The sequence below is a fragment of the Culex quinquefasciatus genome, chromosome 2, assembly GCF_015732765.1.
Source record: "Culex quinquefasciatus strain JHB chromosome 2, VPISU_Cqui_1.0_pri_paternal, whole genome shotgun sequence".
Classification (NCBI taxonomy): domain Eukaryota; kingdom Metazoa; phylum Arthropoda; class Insecta; order Diptera; family Culicidae; genus Culex; species Culex quinquefasciatus.
In genome coordinates, this window is record NC_051862.1 from 37,044,908 (window position 1) to 37,067,524 (window position 22,617).

The following is a 22,617-nucleotide window of genomic DNA, read 5'->3' on the forward strand; positions in this document are numbered from 1 at the left end:
TGTAATAAACATGTTCAGTGATGAAATTGAGACAATTTCATATCGAATCATTGTTTTGGGTTTGATGGAATTGTAACATTTAATTAAAAAAAATGGATTTTCAAAGAATTATTGATTTTTTCACCACAATCGGAGGTACCAAAAAGTTATTATTGTAGACTTAGAGTACAAGCCATGCCTCAATTTCGCCACATAGGGTATGGTGGTATCTACGTTTTTGAGAAAGATATGACAGTTTTGAAAAAAATCACGACTTTCCAGTAATTTATAAATATCTCTGAAAGTAAGAATCCGACAGATGTAATTCAAAGTCGAAGTTGTAGTGCATGTGAAAACCTTTCGAATGAAACCAAGCGAGCAGGTTTACGTATTGCCAAACTTGAGTTATGAGCATTTTAAAAATTTGGCCTATTTTTTTTGAACATTTTTGTAAAATTTTGAATTGATATTTTACCTCACTTCCCCGCATCGTAGAGGGCTCATATTTGGCATGAGTTCATCTTTTATGTAGACCAACAAACGCTGCAAGTTTCATCAAAATCGGAGCTCATCGATACGACCTCTAGAACAAAGCTGTGCCCCCTAGGGAAAATATGGCTCTTAATAAAATTAGTAAAAAAAAATTCTTAGACAATTCTTTTTCATGATTAAGTTTATGAAAAAAAAAAAAACATTTTTCATGGCTTTCTCAACAACCCCAAGGTGCGTACGTCTCATGCGTTTCAAATGTATTATCGATCGATTAAAAAGTGATTCCTGATTGAGGCACGCAAAAAATGCCTCGAACGACACTATTCAATTCAACAGTTTCGCGAAAAATGTCTCGGCCGTGCTAACCTTTGTTTTTACAATTTTAATTGTGTTCCACGCATTGAAGTCACTCTATTTTGATTCGTCGCTATCTCGAAGAAATGCATCATCGTCGTCGCGGCGACATCGTACGACATTCAGGCATTTTTGTGGTTTCCTTTTAGTTTGATGGGGTGACAATGTTCTTTTCTTTTAAGCTTTTTCTTCATAGATTTTAAGGGATTTAACAATTTAAGAAAATTGATTTTTTAGAATTTTATTTGGCTCACTGTCACCCCGATAGACGGAATGTTATTAAATAAGCGCTTTGGATGATCGTTTCGGTATGCACAAGTTCATTCACCATCAGCGTATTAGCTATCAATCCAGTCATAGACGTTTAACCTGAGGGGGTAACCCCAACTGATCGGATATGTGCTATTAAAAATCATTTACTAAACAAATCAACAACGCACGTCACACTGTTATTATCAATTTCCAGTGTTTGAAGTAAACACAACCAGCAGTTCCAGTTGCACTTGATTTACATTTTGAGGGCTTGTCGCGTTCAGAATATATACAAGCGTTAGGAATGCAAATGCACTGCACTCTGTGTAATTGTTTTGCGTAGCATTTTAGTATAATTCCTAGCTTCTAAGCGTCTACTAGACTTAGAATCTGAATGATGATAAGGGATTGAGTCATGTGTCACTCGCTTGAATTGCTAGTTGCACTTCTTGTATGCAAAAATTGCACACTTGCACGCTAATGATAGAGGCAGTCATTTGCACAAAAAACTGCATCCTCGTGTGGAAAACAAACTTCAAGGAATGTATGACACTGAATGTTATGAATTTTATTGTACTAAATTTAGTACTAATTATACATACTTTGGAAAAATTCAACTGTTTCTTTGCTCTTGATTGATTTGAAATTGATCAAATCACAATGTTTTTGATTACTCAAGAATGTTTTCAAAATATCAACACCGTCCTGCAGACCTAATTTGGTTATCATCTCTCTCTCTCGTCATCGTGATCGGATCATTCACACTTCCGAAGCCACTAACCTCAGCGGTGCAGTGGCCACTACCAGCCAGCTATCTAGAAGGCTCCGGTAGTACGTGCCACCCCACCACCGCCCGATCGATGGTGAATCACCACCCTATCGAAGCTGCTGAGCTGGGAAAGGACCAAGATCACACGGCTACGCTGGCTATCAAACGGTTAGTCCCATCCGAACAGCTGTAGAAACCACTCAAGATCGAGCGAACGAGCGCGCGCGCGGGCTCCACCGTCCGGATATACCCGAATCAAAGTTGGATGATTTGTCATCACTAGTCAATCGGTGCTCACCTGAAGAGGTTGTGTTGTTTGAGTGTTGTGGTTGTTACCTGTGCGTAGGAGGGTGGAAGTTCCCGCGGAGAAAATAGCAACAACAAAAAAAGTTACGAAAATGGTCACCAAACATCAAGTGTGGGCAAAGGTCCAGAAGATGTACCGGGGGTTCGTCAAGTTCAACGGCTACACGGTGGCGGTCAGCTGTATCAACTACGCGATCACCTGCGTGCTCAACTCGAAAGTCGACGGCGGCATCGGTGCCATTGTGCCATGTAAGTAGGGGGTTGTGAAAGGGGGAAATCGTGTTATTCCTAATTCAGTTCATTCTGAACACGGAACATCACATTTTGACGCGAAGGCGTTACGTTTTGTTTTTGAATCTGATCTTTCGAACAAACAGATTGCCGTTCGGATTTTTTAAAGGAACTGGTTGTCACGCATCAGTCTACAAATTTCCTTCAACAATTTGAAAAAATAAAGTGTTGCGTTTTGTACAGGAAACCTCTTTTTATGTGATGCGTTACGTTTTTCTGATTTGTCGATTTCTCTAGAACGACCCAACATTATTGCAATATTTTAAAAGCTATGTGTAGGTTTTGTTCAGATCTACACAACGCTTTTCGAATTTTGCAAACATATTCTATGGTTTAAGAGAAATCGACGAAATAAAAAGCGTAACGCCACCACATAAAACAAAGTTTTTCTGTAAGAACACCGCGCCCGCGTTTTGCGAACTTTTCAACACAATTTACTAATCTTGTGCATATCTATGATTCGTTCAAAATTTATAAATTATAAATTTTAAAGCTTCTGCTTGATAAAAGCTCCTTTGATACAGAGAAATCTCTGCTACGCGAAGGCGTTACGCTTTGTATTTGATTGATTTTTCAGATCTACAAATCGATTTTTGAAGTTCGCCAAATTGTTTCTTGATTTCAGAGAAATCGACGAAATAAAATGCGTTTCGCCTTCAAGTTATATGGAGGCGTAACTTTTTTCATTTCGTTGGTTTATGTTAAACCAAACCAATATTATGCCAGATTTAAAACGAGTTTTGTAAATTTACACAAGTTGTACGACCAGTTTGAGTTATAGAGTTTGCAACATATTGTGTACAGAAATCCCTTTTTTTACGCGGAGGCGTTACGTTTTGTAATTGTATCGATTTGTCTGAAACGACGCAACATTTTTGCAGTTTTTTAGAAGGATTTTTTAATTATTGGGCAGTTATACAAATTTCTTTTCGATTTTTGGTTTAAGAGAAATCAATAAGTTACAAACCAAAACGCCTTCGCGTAAAGAGAGGTTTCTCAATGTTCGGCAAAACAAAAACGTTACGCTTCAATAATGTAGGTGTTTTAAATACAGAGAAATCTTTTTTAACGTTATGGTGATACAACTTTTCAATTCAGCAGTTTATGTGAATAAAAAATATAGTCTAACTGCGCAAAGTACGCAGGCGTTACGCTTTGTGATTTGTCGATTTTTCAAACACTGCAGACAATTTTTGAAGCAATTTGTTTGCCTTTATCCATTCTACAATTTGCTTCAAATAGATTCCAAAAATATTATGTCGTTTCACAGTAATCGAAGAAATTCAAAACGTAACGCCAGCGCACTTGCGAGGTTTACCTGTACAGTCAATCTTTATTTTACGCAAAGGCGTTACGTTTGTTAATTTGTCGATTTCTCTTTTTCTCTCAACTTTTTTTCGAATCTTCTTCTTTACAGATCTACAACAAATGTCTTTTGATTCAAAATCGACTAAAAAATACAAATTTTTAAAGTTGTAGAAACCACTTCAAAAAGATCAAAAATGTCTGTATTGCTCCAGATAAATCGACCAAAGACAAAGCGTAACGCCTCCACAAAGAGCCCATTTAAACCCGGTTGCACGCGCAGGCATTACGCTTTGTATTTCACCAATATATCTTTAACCGTACAGTATTTTTGAAATCTTCCAATATCAATTTAATCAACGTTTGTCAATCTACAAATTTCTTGACCAGATTTCAAAAATATAGCAAATTATAATAGATATAGGTAAAAACCATTCCTAACGTCTGTCCGTTTGATATTATTTTTATTGTTCTGCATTCCTTTGAAATATATTTGCAAATCAAAAAAAATGTTTCAATGGCCTTTAACAATTAAAAGTATGCCAGTACTTTCAAATCCAAGAACACGCGCAGGCATTACGCTTTGTATTTCGTCGATATCTCTTGAACAATTCAATATTTTTGAAGTCATTTCAATGCAATTTTGAGAGTTGTACAGAGAAACTTTTTTTACGCTTGAGCGTTAAGTTTTGTAATTTAGCGATTTCTCTGAAACGATGATCATTTTTGCAATTTTCATAAAGCAGTTTGAAGCTCTTAAGCAGATTTCCAAATTGCTTTGAAAAGCTTGCAAAAATGTTGTATGGCTTCTGAGAAACTGACAAAATACAAAGCGTAACGCCTTCACGTATTTTTTTTCTCTGTATCGGTGAAAGTCTGTGCGTATATTCGAGTAATGTGTACCGTCACTCCAGTTGACGGCCAAACAGATTTTATAGCTTTTATGGTTTTAAGATTAGGATTTATTGTACTAACAGTAGAATGGCGAATAGTGCGCAGGCGTTACGCTTTGTATTTCTTCGATTACTCTAAAACGATATAATATTTTTGAAATCTTTTTGAAGCTTTTTGTACATTGAAACAAGACGACCGTTGAACTTTTAAAAGATAGCGAAAATAATATGTAATGTTTGAGATATCGATTAAATACAAATCGTAACGCCTGCCCACTATGCGAGGTTAAACTGAATTTTGTTGTGCTGTATCTGTTCTAACATTAGCCAATAACAAATATCCAAATATTATGCATAAACATGGCTAAAACTGGTGTCCCGATTCACCCCATTTGTCTTGACTTACCACAAATGATGATTCTTTGGAAAATTGTTAGATTTGTTACTTCAATTTAAATAGTTTTATTTTTTTTTGTTGCTGTAAATTTTGCAATAACGATTTGTTTTAGCATATTTGAAAGATTTCAAATTGATTTTTCGTGAGTTTTTATTTTGTTATAATATAAGTAAAATATTTTTGAATCCGCACTTTATCGGTGTTATCTTTTTATGTTGTCTATTTTGGAGAAATGCTTTTTACAATTTTTTTTATTTATTTGTTTGTTGTAGGAGGTTGTCAAAGATGAGCAGTTCTTACATTTAAATAAATTGAAGTTTTATTGCATTCTGTCCAGATTGAGTAGTTTAAAATGATTTTAAAATGTTAAATAATTCATTCATTTGCTGAATTTTGATGTGTTTTAACATAATTTTTATTTCTTTTCTTTCTATTTCAATGTAGCGTTAATTATTTAAGGTTAATTTCTTTCACGTTCAAGTAGTAAAATTAAGATTTGCGGTAATAAAAAACACAAAATTTCTCCAAGTGATCTGCAAACGATATTGTACTAAAAACATCTCCAACCTTCCTTACAGTTCTCAAATCGATAATGGACAACCAAAAGGAACCGGAATCGCCCGTCCTATACCTGGGACTTTTCGTGGCCAGCATAATGCTCTTCATGGCAGTCTTCTGGGTAAGTTCTACCAGATCACCCAAGTGATCCCCAAACCTAACCTCACTTTTCCCTTTCCTCCCCTTCCAGCGCTGCAAAGCCCTCATCATCCCGTTCATCGTGTCGTACACGCTGGTCGTCGAGAAGGAAACCGACGGCAAGTTCAAGTTCAAAGCGTACTGGCAGGCCCTGTTCACGATCTACACCGCCGTGACGATCCTGCTGCTGTTGCTGCAGGGGATCTGCTCCTGCTGCGGCAGCGACGAACCCACCAAAGACGTCGTCGACTACGGCGGATCGCACGCGAGTCTTCAGCAGCAAAAGTCGGTGCCTCCGCGCAGTCGCTGCCAGCGGATCTTGGCGTTCTTCTGCTGCGGCACGTGCTGCTACCGGAAGCGCAAGCTGAACCGGCTGGACTCGCAGTCGCACTGTTCGTGCGATACGCTGAACATCCGGATTGCCGGACCGAACGATAAGCACTACCATAGGGTGGTGTTTGTGTAGCTTTGAGCAGTTGATAACGTGGCTTAGTAGGAGACCAAAGAGAAACCCAGTGGCAGTGATATCGCGAACGAAAATAGTAAAACCGAATGAATCTCACGAAAAAAGTGAATCGAAAGCGAAAGTTAGTTGAAATTTACCCCTCCGCCATTAAAAATAAGTAAGATTTCATCATCGTGTACGTATACTCAACTCAGGCTTAGGCTTAGGATCGTTAGCAATTTGAATGTTAGGTGTTAGGGATTGTTCTGGAGTGACTTCACCGAAACGGGCGCGCGCGTAATTCGGGGTGTGGACGTAAATGCGCGCCATTTTTTCTTGTATCAGGATAAAGTGCGGCCGTGTGAATGTGTAAACTTCAAGTGTGACATTTGAGAGTGAGTGTTGAAATGTGTATATTTTTAAAATTCCCCACCCGCACCGTGTTGAGGGAGTCACTAGGCAATGAGTCATCCAGGCCAGGTGAGCGACGGTGACGATTTGGAAAACGTGAACAGCGTGATTTGATGGATTTTTTCTTAAATGATTGGCTTGTAGCCGTCGAACGGAGGAATCCAGGTGTGCAAGCACGCGAGAGTTTGAGCAATGTGTCTGGATTACGCAATGCTACGGGAGCGCAAGGTGAATTATTAGACTCATGTAGGGATAATTACGATTGTTACACAGAGTAGGAGAATGTTATTTTTAAGGAATCTAGTAGAACAAATATTTAGGAAGACTATACAACAGAGAAGATTATTTATGAACAGCATTGACTAAAGAAAATGTTGGAGGAAATATGCCTATTTTTAAAACATTTATATTTTAGCTTATCAGAACTTTTTCTTCAAATCATAGCTTCTTAAAATTGATTTCTACTTTTTCAAAGCAAGTGACTCAGAAAACAAATGTTTAGTCTCAAAATTTGTTTATTTTCTTTAAAGAAATCTGAATAGTTAAAAATTTAAAAGTGCTTCAAATAGGGCGCTCAACATTGTAGGTTGAGAATGCGTGTATTTCCTCTAGCATTAAGGACTTTTGCTTATTTGGCAATTGCATAGATAAAGGATTATTTAGGAAACCAAGTGCGTAAGTAACCATAATAAAGAAATGTAGAACCCAAGTTGAGTTTATTTAAAACAACAAGTCTTGTAGTTTTATTTACGCGTCGAAAGCCAATCGAATATAAGAAAAACAAGATACGTGACTTACAAAAAGAACGATTTATTCGTCCTGAAAACTAAGTCTTTTTGAAGGTGCCATTAAACTATCAGTAATTATTTGTAACAAAAAAAATAGAATGCACATTAGGGTGGTCCAAATCCGGGCTTTCTCGGGACTACCCCCTGAAATCAAAGATTGACCCATCACTAGGCTAAATTCCGAATTCGAGCTTATTCTTACAACGGGAACTCCTTCCTCTAATCGCTTTAAGTTTTTTTTTTGGGAAAAATCGTCAAAATGTATGGAGAAAAGCAAATATTTCAGTTTTTTACCGGTGGAAAGCGCAATAGTCGTCCAATCTTTATCAATTCTCAGATATAAAGCCTTCATTAAATTTTGAACAATTTTCCGGAAGACACCATATTTTTAGGATTTTTGCTTAAAAGTTATTAGCTTCCGAAAAGGACCGTTTTTGCGCAAGGAGGGATTCCCGTTGTAAGAATAAGCTCAAATTTGGAATTTAGCCTAGCGATGGGTCAATCTATGATTTCAGGGGGTAGCTCCGAGAAAGCCCGGATTTGGATCACCCTTCACGGATAGAAATCCTGTAAGCAAATCCGGTAACACTGTGTTGTTGAATTCGACAACATGGAAATGTTTCCAAAATCGTCAATATTTTTCTCAATTTCGCTGCAATTTTTTTCAAAATCGATAACATTGTTATTCAAAATCGAGAAAAATGTTGCAAAACTGTAACAATATGAATGTGAATTGATCAGAATCTTATTTGTTATAACCGATGTATAGAGAATGTTCTTATTTTTAGAACGCCTTTTAAAGTTTGGTAATCTGTTTTGATTGTCAAAAGATATTCAACTTACAAAAGACACCAATTTTTTTAAGCGAGCTTGGGGTGATCTCGTGCTCTGGCACCATTTTTGAAATGAAAAAATCTACCTTAATTTTTTTTGTGTCTAAATTTTAATTGCTTTTGACTATAAACTTAAAAAAAATTAAAGTTAAGAAGTTTCTCTAAAAATGTGTTATAACAAATATTTTTAAGGTCAGTTAAAAATCAGTACAAAAAATCAAAATCTATTTTTTTTTAACTAAAATAATATTTTTATTTTTACAAATTCTGATTGAGGTCGGTAAATTATGACTTTCTACGTACATAAAGCTATTTTGATTTTTTTCTTTAATTTATTCGATCCAATGAAACTCGCAAACTCTGCCCTCTTTATTGAATAAATCTAGAGTAAATTTTCAAAACAGTCTATGAGTCTTGGGTTTCCTATGCAGATAGGACCTTTTGAAAATTTAATCTAGAAATCATCTGTTGAAAGGTAGTCAAAACTTAAGCTTCGGTTAGCAACTGTACGGCAAAAATGCTAAAACAAGGAATAAATTAAATGAAACAAAATTAAATTTATTTTCATTCACTGCTTTTTATTTTTTTTATAAATAGTAAATTCCATCCCAATTTCTAGATGTAACAAACTTTAATGGTATTTGAAACATCAACTTAAAAAAATCTAAACTCTAGGGAGTACATATTATCTTTTTTTCTAAATGCTCCAATCAATTTTCTTCTTTCCAAGTTTAGTTAAAAAAGTCAATTGGAGTCATTTTATTTAAAAAAACATTGCTTAATCCACCTTTAGGTGATTGGTGCCTTCCTCACAACCGTATAGTGAATATCTTCATCCAGAATTGCATCATTCCCCCTCAACATGTTTAACAAATTAAGCTTCAATACTCATTTCTTTCGATAAGGTTTTCAAATTTTCAATCCATTTGGCTCATCTGTAAGATCTTTTGATAACTTATACAACGATAGTTCGCATGATAGATCCGGACAACGTTTTCATCAAAATATCTGAGATCCGGCCTCTAAAAAGTGCATAAACAACATTAAAGTGCATATAACTTTTGATATGGTTATCAGAACTTTGTTGTTTTAGGCTCATTCGAAAGGTCTTTAATTATCTAACTGACGGCGGGTCGCATGATGGACCCGGACATCATTTTAATCGAAATATCTGAGATCCGGCCTCTAAAAAGTGTTTAAATACCATTTAAGTGCTAATAACTTTTGATAGGGTTATCAGATCTTCTATGTTTTAGGCTCATTGGAAAGGCCTTTTTAATACCTTTCTAAAAATGTATAGCATGACGGATTTTCTTACAAAAAACACCCTTTTTACAATCTTCCGGACTTTTGTTTAAATTTTTTTAGCATAACTTTTGAAGTACTTTTCTAAACTTCATAATATTAACTAGGGTCTTGTGGGACCCCGAGACGAATCGAATGAGACCAACACGGTCCAAATCGGTGCAGCCATTCCGGAGATAATCGTGTGCATATTTTTCGGTGCACGGACTAACATCCAGACACACACACAGAAATTGGTTCAGAATTTGATTCTGAGTCGATAGGTATACGTGAAGGTGGGTCTACGAGGTCGAATAAAGAAGTTCATCTTCGAGTGATTTTATAGCCTTTCCTCATTGAAGTGAGGAAGGCAAAACCATTGCATTTTTCACTACACAAAAATAGTTTATCAAAGTTTGAAGAACATTTAAATTTTATTTAAAGTTCCTCAGAAATTTAAAAAAAAAGTCTCAGAATAAATTAAAAGCCACATAACTTCGATTTTCAGAAGTTCCACCAGAACCTAAACCAAAAGTGCTCTGATTTGGCCCTAATTTTTTGTTGTAGTTTCTTGGTCAAAATAATAAGATTTTTATCTGAATTAAATAAAATTCATTAACAAATTTTGATTTTTTGAACGAAAGATCGGTCAAAAAACTAAAAAAAAAAAGTTTCTGGATTCATTGCTTTTTTGTAAATTTGTCCCAGAAGCATAACTGTCAAAATGTATAAGGCCATTACAACATTTATTTCAAGCTTATGTCCCCTCCTCTTCAAAATTTCCCTGAAAAATGAGAGGGCAAACAAAATTATTGATTAAAATTCAAATTTTCATTTCAAAACTTGTTAATCGATTGCAGACTATTCAGAATACATTGTTAAATATGTTTTTAAAGCAAATGTAGACTTTTAAGGCCATTTCCAAATTTTAAATATTGTGATTTTTTCCCGTTAAAGAAGTACAAGCTTAGGAAAAAAATGGATTCATTGGTATTTTGCAAATTTTTAATACCGTCAGTGGGGGTGACTATGGGTCGAAAAACGATACATCTCTAGTATTTTCTTAATAACAAAAACAATTTAAATAACATCGGAAATCTTTCAACGTAGATTTGTTCTTAGATAGTTTACTAACATTTTCCCAAAATATGGTGGATTTTGATGAACACTACCTTAAATGCCAATTGTTTGAAAATTGACCCAATCTCACCCCTTAGAGGGGGTGACATTGGGCCAAATGAAACTAAAATTATGCTCAAATACAACGATATGGTAAAAACAAGCCATCCAACAGTGTTTCTTGCTCGAGGGAATCGTATTGACACGCTACAATGTTTGAAGTGGAGATTTTCAAACATTTGGGTAGTTTTCGAGCAATCCTAACAAAAATATTAGAAAAATGATTTTACGAGAGGTCATTTTTGGCCAAAAACGTACCCCAACTTTAGACAGCTGCCAAAATAACAGGATTTGTTCTAGAAACGAGATTTTTTCAGCAGAGTCATCTTAAGATGTCCCCTACACAACCCTTTCAACAGAATTCATTTTCATTGAGAAGAACCTGAGAAATGGTAAAATCCGTAAAAAATCACTTTGACCCAATCTCACCCCCCAGACCCAATGTCACCCCCACTGACGGTAATTGCATGATTGTGATGAAATTTAAAGCATTTTGTGATACTTTTGCTATTTTTGTGCCTTCCTCACCTCACTGAGGCATGGCTATAAAATCACTCGAAAAATGAACTTCTTAAATACACCTCTCAGTTATGCCTTTACGTATAGCTATCGACTCAGAATCAAATTCTGTACAAATGTCTTTGGGATGTGTGTAGACATGATTTTTTTCCACACGATCATCTCAGAACTGGCTGAATCGGTTTTGGCCGGATCCGCATTATTCTGTTCGTTTTGGGGTCCCCTAAGACCCTTTTAAATTTTATTCTGTTTGGTGAAGTACTTTTAAAGTTATGTCGTGAAAAAGTTTTCTTGTAGCTACTAAAAAGGGTGGTATTTGCCTAACCTTAAAGTTGACTATGAGATCCTTATTAGTTGCCAATACACATAATAATTTTTTTTTTAAGGAGGTTGATCGTAGTAATCGGTGCGTGCGGGCGTGAAATTTTTTTGCTGCGTCATGTTTTTTTCGAATTTAAAATTAACCTTCTAGGAAAATTTTAGAAAATTATAAAGTGTCTAAACCAGATATTAGATCCGTATTTTGCCTTTTCTGACAGTTGGTTGTAATGTCATCATCCGCGGAAAACTTTGTGAGGTGTAAGCTGCCAAAGCGAAGAACTGGACATTTCTGCATAAAGAGTGAAGTCTTCCGAGTGTTGGTCCAGAAGGGGTTTCTACTTTCTTTTCGTATGGATATCGTTGAAAATGTCGGGAAGCTGTTCCAAGGAAATTGGAATGTTGGGTTCCGATCCCTACGAAATCTACCAAGCCGATGGATCGGAATTTTGCTTGTGAAGGAGGTTTATTATGGATCGTTGAATCTGAATCTTGATTTGGTGAGATCTATCCATTTTATCTGTCATTATTTGATTTTTTCCCCTTATTTTATATGATATTCTATTGATCAAATGATATATCCATATTATCCCTTTCCCACCTTCCCTAACCCCCCCCCCCCCCCTCTAAATATTATTATCTGCCAAATTTACACTAACACACCACACCACAACTGATTCGGAGCGTTTGGTACGGTATGTCCACGCATCCTTCCTCCCTGATGATTCTGTGAAATGTGATCCGTTCACAGAATCTGTCTCTGCGGTTAATGCAACGCAGTAGGCCTGGCCGCTTTAATTTTTGCTATACATTTTCGGGGTAACTCGGATGTACTGTAATCATTAATATTGACAAGAAAGGACTTGAGGCGTAATCTTACCACAAGTTCTTCCAGGATGCTTTCTTCGGACTGGCTGCGCTTGTGTTCGATTAGATTAGATTAGATACACATAATAATTTTTAATTGTATTTTTTTTTATCTTTATCACTAAACGTATTGGCAATTTTTAGGATTTTTTTTTGATTTTGCAAGATATTGATTATTAAAGTTCATGGTTCCACGATTAGTTTAAAAAATATAGTAATTTGATTAACTATAGGACTAACATTCCCATCCACTTCCACGTGACTCTACCACTGGTCGTGGCCGGCGCCGGTATTGATCAGCATTATAGGGGCCTTTGAGAAGTTGCGAAGCGAGGAAAGATAGCACCCACTCATCTTCCACGGCTCGTGGATGTAACTTCTGAAGGTCCTGGTCAATAACGGAGTAGCAACTGCGGGTGGGCACCTATGCTTATGCTTATGCTTATAGTAATTTGATTAACTATAGAAAGTTTACTTTATACATATCATAGATTATCAAGTTGTGATAATTATATAAAGTCATTTTTTAATGAAATATTCGATAATACCCCATTCACACGGGCTCCTAATATCCGGTTTTAAAAGATAAACAAGATTTTAACTCATGCAACTTTGACAGTTGAGGTTATAAAAATGGTTATAACCGACTATAAGAAGCCCATGTGAACGGGGTTTAAGACTGCCAGTCAATTATTTGAAAATCGAATAAATCAGCTGAAAGATAAAAGTTGTGGATTGGAGATAGTACAATCACGAGAAAAAAAATCAATTGAAATTATGGTTTTGTAAATCATTGATTTTGTACACTAAACTGTTCAAATACTGGTTAAAACCCATGCAAATCAACCCAAACAAACGTCTGTCCATTTTCCAGTCAAAGCAATCGAAACAAAGAAAACCAATCAAAATCATAGATAAATAATTTCCTCCTCAGCCTGCTACAGAACAGCGACAGCATGTTGACAGGGCACGCAGGACACATTTTAATCATCCAGCCAATTCCCTCCACGTGCGATACATTTGCATAATGATGCTCATTTGAGTGGCAAAAACCAAATCGCCAATGCAAATGACATCAAACAGTTGTGTCAAAAGCAGACCGACTTTTCATCTCATTTGATGGTTCAATTTCTGAGTGGTTTTGAAAAGAGTTTATTAAATTAAAATCAGTAAATTTTGTCAAAAAAAAATTTATCTGAGTGAAAGTTAGTAAAAATGTATAAAATTAATTGGAAACATTTTAAAAACTTATTTCACAATTTAACAAAAGTTTGCGAAACACTACTTCCTAAAGGCTGGTGAACTCATGATAATTTTAAATGTTTCAATCGACAGTTCAATGATAATAATCGTTGATGATTTGCTCGTGCTCGATGCGCGATTGCCAGGCTGAGTGAGAGTGAGGGAGTTCACTCACACTCTTCGCAGTGCAGCTTCGAGGGTGAGTGTCTCGAAACTTATTAAAATTTCAACAGAGAGAGAGACTGTGTCCAGTCTGGCAAGTCACCCCCGCACAAACACTCACCGGACAGGTTCAACCTTCCGTGGCCGAATGCAAATTGACAGTTGCGAAATTTAATTAATTCCGGCTTTCTCTCTCTCTCGCTCGATGGGATAATGACGGTGACGAGTTTTGGTTGTTTAATTTCCGAACGAGTGCATTTCAAACTGCATGCAAATGTTTGGGAGGACATCCCGCGGGGAGAGGATGTGGCGAGCTGTGGAGATGACAGGAAGTTTGACGATGTTAGTGTGCGTGCGTGCGTGTCTGTGTGTATTCCGACGAGGATTAAATTTAGCACAATTGTTTGAAAAGTTAAATTGCTGTTGACAAGCACCGAGGGAAAACGGCGCACCGTTGAGTTGGGGCAAATTAATTCAAATATGCAAACACACTCTTGACGAAACAGGCGAAATTTGGACATTTTCGACGGCTGCCTAAATACTGGCCAATTGCATACATTCAGGGGTTGGTGCATTTTATGATGCATCTCTAAAACACGACATTTTATCTAGCAGCATAGATGCCGTTACTCATCGAAGCTGTTATGACAGGAAGTTACTAGCCGTTTGACGTACTGGTGGCAAATATAATGATTAGAGCCCGGTGGGTGTGATTGAGACTAGTGCAGTTTAGTGCAAGCGCTTAGAAACCGCATAGTCTGGCCGTGAATCAAGGTTAGGGAGGTTTTTTTTGTTCTCTTATTTATGTTTCCATTGGGAAATTACCTTACTAGATATAAGCAGGAAAAAGGTGAGTCTTCGTCTGCATTTCCTGGAATGATTCAGCCTGACGGTATGAGTCTCTTGTTGATGCAAATTTGATGACAAATATATTGTGCTTGTTAGTGGTATTAATTGATTTTTTCAATTTTTAAAAATCACCAGAGCTTTTTGAACATTTTAATTTCTATCAACTTAAAAAAATGCAAAACAGCAACTCTCAATCAATTCAGAAAGATCGGTAAAATCGGTATCGGTTTTACCAATTTTACCTATTTAACAGATTTTAATGATTTGACCAATTTTATCAATTTTACCAATTTAAAAAAAATAGCAACTTTACCGATTTTTACCAATTTTACCAAATTTTATTTTTTTCAATTTTATCAGTTTTGTCGATTGATCAATTTTACCAATTTTACAAATTCTAGCCATTAAATCATGTAATTTTTAAAATTTTACTGATTTTGTCGATTTTACCGATTTTATTGAGTTGAGTTGCTGTTTTGCCTTTTTTAAATTGATAGAAATAATACCGGTGAAATTGGTAAAATTGGTAAAATTGCTAAAATTGATAAAATTGATAAAATTGGTAAAATTGATAAAATTGGTAAAATTGGTAAAATTGGTTAAATTGGTTAAATTGATCAAATTGGTCAAATTAGTCAAACTGGCCAAATTGGTCAAATTGGTTAAATTGGTTAAATTGATCAAATTAGTCAAATTAGTCAAACTGGCCAAATTGGTCAAATTAGTCAAACTGGCCAAATTGATCAAATTGGTTAAATGGTCAAATTGGTCAATTGGTCAATTGGTCAAATTGATCAAATTGGTCAAATTGGTCCAATTGGTCAAATTGGTCAAATTGGTCAAATTGGTCAAATTGATCGAATTGGTCAATTTGGCCAAAATGGCCCAAATGGTCAAAATAGTAAAATTGGTCAAATTGGTTAAATTGATCAAATAGGTCAAATAGGTCAAATTGGTCAAATTGGTCATATTGGTCCACATGGTAAAATTGGTCAATTTGGTCAAATTGGTAAAATTGGTCAAATTGGTCAAAATGGTTCAAATGGTAAAATTGGTAAAATTGGTTAAATTGATCAAATAAGTCAAACTGGCCATATTGGTCAAATTAGTCAAACTGGACAAATTGGTCAAATTGGTCAAATGGTCAAATGTCAAATTGGTCAAATTGGTCAAATTGGTCAAATTGGTCAAATTGATCAAATTAGTCAAACTGGCTAATTTGGTCAAATTTGTAAAATTGATCAAATTAGTCAAACTGGCTAATTTGGTCAAATTGGTCAATTGGTCAAATGGGTCAAACGATCAATTGGTCAAATTGGTCAAATTGGTCAAATTGGTCAAATTGGTCAAATTGGTCAAATTAGTCAAATTGGTCAAATTGGTCAAATTGGTCAAATTGGTCAAATTGGTCAAATTGGTCAAATTGGTCAAATTGGTAAAATTGGTAAAATTGGTAAAATTGGTCAAATTGGTCAAATTGGTTAAATTGGTTAAATTGATAAAACTGGCCAAATTGGTCAAATTGGTTAAATGGTCAAATTGGTCAATTGGTCAATTGGTCAAATTGATCAAATTGGTCAAATTGGTCAAATTGGTCAAATTGGTCAAATTGATCGAATAGGTCAATTTGGCCAAAATGGCCCAAATGGTCAAAATAGTAAAATTGGTCATATTGGTTAAATTGATCAAATAGGTCAAATTGGTCAAATTGGTCAAATTGGTCAAAATGGTCCAAATGGTCAAATTGGTCTAATTGGTCAAATTGGTCAAATTGGTCAAATTGGTCAAATTAGTCAAATTGGTCAAATTGGTCAAATTGGTCAAATTGGTCAAATTGGTCAAATTGGTCAAATTGGTCAAATTGGTCAAATTGGTCAAATTGGTCAAATTGGTCAAATTGGTCAAATTGGTCAAATTGGTCAAATTGGTCAAATTGGTCAAAATGGGTAAATTGGTTAAATTGATCAAATTGGGCAAATTAGTCAAACTGGCCAAATTGGTCAAAATGGTCCAAATGGTCCAAATGGTAAAATTGGTAGAATTGGTAAAATTGGTCAAGTTGGTAAAATTGGTCAAATTGGTCAAATTGGTCAAATTAGCCAAACTGGCCAAATTGGTCAAATCAGTCAAACTGGCTAAATTGGTCAAATTGGTCAAATCGTCAAATTGGTCAAATTGGTCAAATTGGTCAAATTGGTCAAATTAGTCAAATTGGTCATATTGGTCAAATAGATCAAATTGGTCAAATTGGTTACATTGGTCAAAATGGTCCAAATGGTAAAATTTATTTATTTATTTAATGCGGTTTAAGTTGCAGAGGATTAGGTCATCATCCCACGTCCTCTAGGCGATGTAGCACAAGAGATTCAAATATCAAGCGACCAATTGCCACAATTTACACTCAGTTTTTCTTTCAAAGTAACACGAAGAAAGGTATTGCATCGAAACAGCTAATCCATTTTTTTAAAATCAACCTGCAAGACAAACTGCGTTGCATTAATCACAGAGATAGATTTTGTGTACGCGAGAAGGATGCGTGGACATACCGTTAAAATGTGTCAAGAGTTGGTGGAGCAGATTTTAATAAATTTTTAAGAATTTCAATAAACTTTGCGTTTTTTGTACAATTTGACTTCATTTTGCAACTGAGTGTGCACGTGTCACACTGTACAACAAAAAAAAAAGTATTGCTATTCTCAGGTCCTGTATGTTAAAATTGACATACCATAGGGTAAAATGACGATAGTTGTTCAAAATTATGCTTTTGATTATATGCTGGAGTGAATAAATGTAATCCTAGGCCAGATAAAATTGTGGTGTTTTGATTTTCGGAAATAACTTTAAAAAATCACGAACTAAGATTTACCCTATCGTTAAGATGCTGCACTGCCTAATTACCATCCGTTCCTTTTATGACCACAAAGCAACAAGTTCGAGGGTTTCATCCACACCCAACACTGTCAAAGGTGTATAAAAGCCAAAAACCTGCAAGCTCATCTGCTCCAGAAAGTGACAGCTACCGAGCAAAGATGGAGGACGTGCAGCAGTACTCCAAGTCAAAAGCGCTGCAGATGAACACGACGAAGGAAATTCTACAAAGCTCAAAGTTCGTTTCAAAATGGAAAAATCACACCGATCTACGCCTGCTGGACATTGGTTGCGGCGATGGCGAAGCCCTGGTCAGGCTGGTACTCCCGTTGGTTCCCCGCTACAGCAGCGTGTTGGCGATCGACATCCTGGAACTGATGATTCGAGCATCCCGGGACAGCTTCGGCTCGGTTCCGCGGGTAAGCTTTCGAGTGTTTGACATTGCCACGTACGATGCGGCGGCGATCAAGCACTTGGGCAAGTTTAGCCACATTACGTCGAACTTTTGTCTGCACTGGATCAAGGACCAGCGACAGCTGTTCAGGAACATATTTAAACTGATGCTTCCCGGAGGGCAGCTGATGGCGACACTGCTGCTGGACACCGAACTCAGCAAAGCCGTGCGAGAGCTGGCCACCATGGACAAGTGGGCACCGTTTATGGAGAACTGGAGAAGCTATCCGTCGGTTTACGCTCAAAACGCTCAGTGTGATTATTCGATAAGAGAACAGCTCGAACTGGCTGGTTTCGAGCAGATTGAAGTGGAAATTAAACTACAAAAGTTTGATTTTAAACGGGAAAGTCAACTGAAAGGTAGGTCGATACATTTTCTCAGAAATAAAATTTTATTATTAATTGACTTTTGTGTCTCAGATTTTCTACAATCGGTCAATCCATTTGTTCAACGAATGCCACTTTGCTTGAAAGATGAGTATATTAACGAGTTTATGATAGCGTGTCTAAAAAATATGACAAAACTGAAAGTAACATTTGAAATGATTGTGTTAAGTGCCATTAGACCCACCAGTTTTATTTAATTTTTTTATTTGAATTTAGAAACTAGGATTTTTTTGTTAACTACAGCTGAAGCAATAAACAATAATTAAAAACTTTTAATGATCCGAGTTTTGATTTACAGTATTCTAAAACAACAAAAAAACATCATCTGATAATACACCAGCAGTTTAAACATAGACCTATTTCGTAGATAACTGCTCTATTCCTCTCCTTTTATTCCAATACCAAAAACAGCAAATCTCATCAAAACAGTAACGCATTCCGCAATCCCAACGTTTATTCGCTCCACTTTATGGAGTGTGCTTAATTTGGGGACCAAGCTTCCCAAGAAGAAGAAAAAAAAATCATCATCATCAGTTATGTCCATCCTCGTGTCGATTCGATGTCACCATCATCCTTGGCGCCATTGTTTTTGTTTTTACCCCGCTAACCTTTTCCTAACACCCCACCCCTGCAAACATAAACACACGCAAATACTTCCCATTAGAAGAAGCATGAGATGTGACGAAATTAACCCCCAACTGCCCCTCGCTTCCTGGTCTAACATGACGGCGATGTCGTGCTATCTTGTCGCATGTCGTTTTCTGTCGTTTCATAAACAAAACAAAGGAGCACCCAATGTAAACAATAATAAACAAGCTTTGTTTGGCCTACCATTCAGTGCATTGCCTCAAAGTTTGGTTTAATTTGGTTGCCGGAAGTCCCGAGTTACAATTACAAATATTTACGGTAGTCGGGCTTGAACGTGTGTCAAACGCGTTCTGATCTGAATTCCCTTTGGCCAGTTGTCGCACTAACAGCAATTGTTTGGGTGTGTCAAGATAGCACGACAAGATTGAAACTTCTTTCATATGAAAAGTGATATAATGCACAAATGGCGTTCTTAACTCAATTTGGCCCAACATGCACGTGTGACAAGATAGCACGACAACGACGATGTGTAAGACTGTGCCGTTGCCGGCCTACGGCATGTTGAAATTGCGTAATAAAGTGACTTGAAAAAGGATGGTGTTTTAGCGAGGGAAGGGGCTATATCTAATTAGAAATCATGTTTTATGGACCATCCCGGAAAGGAGGTTGAGGGTTAAGCGGGCGCAAATGGAAGCCTCCTGCTCCGGTTCCCGGGGGTAACGAGCCGGAAGCTGGGAAGCTTCCAGGGGAAGGATTTAGATCGAATCTTGCCGTATACCGATGGTTAAGCTTAATTGGTCTGAACGAAATGAAATAGAATGTCGATGAGGGTGGGATGGTTGGCTAATCGATTCCAAGGGGTTTAGAGGAGCAGGTTTGAAAAAGGTACAAAGTGTAGTCAACTCATTTAAAAAAAACAGTATTCAAGTAGAAGTTTACTGGGAAATATTAGAAGCAATTCTTTGCGAAAAATTCCGCCTCTTGAGGAATCTCAAGATGATTCCGCTTCGCAAGCTCAAAGCTGATCGACTTCACCGCTTCTTCAACGCCCTCTGTCTTCTCCATCCTCTGCTCAACAAGTCCGGTCATGATCTGCACCACATCGGCTCCTCGAACGATCGCTCCGTACAGTTCCCGTTGCATTCTCATGTCCTCCTCGTAGTCCGAGTCTAGTCCCGTGACGCAGTTGATCTTCTCCACCAGGTCAGCGGCGATCGCCTGCGCTTCCTGACCGTCGACTTCGCGTTCGTGCTCAAAGGGTTGAAGTTTGCGACCGGAAAGATATAGAATTCCCATCGTGACGAGATGAAGCGATCCTACCATGTCCAGGTGGTGCGTAATCGCAGACATCGGCTTTGAAGAAGACGCTTCTTGAAGATCGCCTTCGGCGCCGATGCGACCGATGGGATCAACCACCTGCTGAACTGGTTGTTTGAACCACTGAACCTCGCGCTTTCCACGAGACGCCGGGAACGACCTGGCCGTGGCCACTCCAAGCAGCTGATTCAGCTGGTTCTTCTCCAGTCCCAGCGGTTCGTCGCAGTACTTGAACGGAGTCGGTGCCTGCTTGTCCAGATAGCACACCTTGACCTTCTCCGACAGACTGCCCCAGTTCAGCGTCAACCAGGTGATGTCATAGCGGGTGCTCTTGCGCTGATCCGGTCCTCCAGCCCCAGCCAACTTCAGCACGTTCGTCTTCATGTCCAACTCCCCTCCATTCTTCACGAAGGCATCCCTCACGGCCCTAGCGACCACCGTGAAGCGGATCGCCTCGGAAAACGCCACCACAAACGGTACCAGATGTTCCTTGACGATCGCACTCTTCTTGTTCCGATCTCCCACCTCGGTCAGCTTCTTCAGCGAATCTCCCATCTTGTTGATCGGAACCTTACTGCGCCCCTGCAGGATGTTGTTGTAACTCAGCGGCACCGACAGCGTGTCCACGCTGACATCCCCCAGCACCGACCTCCAGGCGTGCTTGGCCGGCAACTTGCCGACCGTTTCCCGCGGAGAAATCCACTTGAAGACGTCATTGTCCGCGTAGAACACCGACCCAACCACGAACCCAACAATGTACAGGTCGCTGTTCCGGTAGATGAACGGAATCTGGGTGGTGCCACTCTTCAGGATGACCTTGGTGATGCCGTTGTCGGTTTTCGTTACGCGGATTCCGCCGTGAGCCACGTTCGGTTGGCTCAGGTCTCCGCGCAGACCGTCGATGAACGTCAGGTAGTTTTGGCCGTTCTTCTTGAAGTCGTCGATGTTGCCCGTTCGCACGGTGGTGGCACGTTTGGCGCGGTTGAACTGCATTGTTGCGAATGTTACAAGTTCAGGAGCTGGACTGATAGTTCTGGGATCGTTACCGCTGACTTTTATAGCACCGTGCAGCGATAAGCGCTGATTAGGGCAGGGAATTCCTAACATTACGTCCGAGAGCTGATAGTGCCAGCTAGGGTCGGATGCACAAAGATGATCTGAGTGATCCAGCTTCTGGATTTGTACGAGTACGGATCAACAATGTAGCTGCTCCCTTTCTAGCATGGGGAATACGCTACAAATGGGGGAAGTCCGTCTGGTTATACAGATTTAAATTGATGCAAATGAGCGTTCGTCTGGGCAAAAAAAAAGTTGGACATAATAAACCAGTGAATCTCTTATTAAATTACCAATCATGTCGAGGGTCAAATTCAGGTTCAAAATAAATTTCTTCTGAAGTCAAAACTAGACAATAGACAGTAACACCTGCTACCACTTTAACCTCCCTGGAAAAAGGACAATAAATACCGGATTCCATTCCAAACTGTCACGTTCCGTCTCAAATATCCACTTGCTAGAAATCGAACGAAATTCATCACCTAGAAACGCCACTTGGTCCTTCGGAGACAACCTCGCTCCGGATTAATGGTCCATTTTTTTTCCAATTTAGTGACTGCCATCATCTCGGTCCCCAACTCCTCTCGGAAAAGTGCCCCAATAAATCTGCCAGGCCAGGCATGAAACAAAGTCCAAAAAATGCCCTCCAGCACCGTTCTCATCAGCATTTCCAAGGCTCCGCTGGGATTGCCGGGTTAGGTAATAAATCGTTGACAGATTCGGACCGGTCTTCGGGGACCTCAGCGACGAAGACGACACGGTGGAGAAGGACGCGTGATGTAATTGCTTTAATTATTGATTTCGCATTACGCACCACCGCTCTGAGCTGAGCTGAAATCCCTCTCGTCGAAAAATGTCTTTAAAAAAGTGCAGCCACTGATGAGATTCGTGGCGCGCAGTGGCTGCTGCCAGTCGAAACTTGGCTTCCGGCGAAATGTTTGCATTTTATTGGCGCGACTGGACTTCTGGCCTGGACGGGCTGCAGTTTGGGTGCAATCAGAAGGCGAAGAACCCTTTCAAGATCGGCATTGAAAATTGAAAGGAAAACAAGCAAATCAACTTTTTTTTATATTTTTGGAAAAAAAGATTTTAATTTTGTTAAATAAATTTTGAAATTTAATCTTATATTATACAGGAAAAGTGTTTGGTTGTTTACACTATCACTAGAATAAGTTGTTAAATCACTACAAGTTTTGGTCTTAATGCATTTATGATGGGAATCTTTATGTTGATCTTCGCTCATTACTCATAAATTTATACCCACTTTACTTTAAAATATTAAACGACATAATATTTTTTAACTCCCATTTATGGACA

The 22,617-nt window shown here is 38.0% G+C and overlaps 3 protein-coding genes across 5 annotated transcripts in view; 1 reads left to right on the forward strand and 2 right to left on the reverse strand.

Moving 5' to 3' along the window:
* The window catches only part of LOC6041652 (protein sax-3), a 418,150-nt gene that overhangs the window by 108,402 nt on the left and 287,131 nt on the right, over positions 1–22,617 (reverse strand). The gene's annotated exons all lie outside the window — the stretch shown is intronic.
* On the forward strand, positions 1,822–7,322 carry LOC6041646. Its single transcript, XM_001850823.2, has 3 exons — positions 1,822–2,401; positions 5,617–5,717; positions 5,787–7,322. Exons 1-3 carry the CDS (start codon positions 2,245–2,247, stop codon positions 6,198–6,200), a joined length of 672 nt encoding a protein of 223 aa, XP_001850875.1. The 5' UTR covers positions 1,822–2,244; the 3' UTR covers positions 6,201–7,322.
* On the reverse strand, positions 19,848–21,284 carry LOC6041644. The gene has a single exon (XM_001850821.2). The coding sequence runs from the start codon at positions 21,235–21,237 to the stop codon at positions 19,876–19,878; it is 1,362 nt and encodes a 453-aa protein (XP_001850873.2). The 5' UTR covers positions 21,238–21,284; the 3' UTR covers positions 19,848–19,875.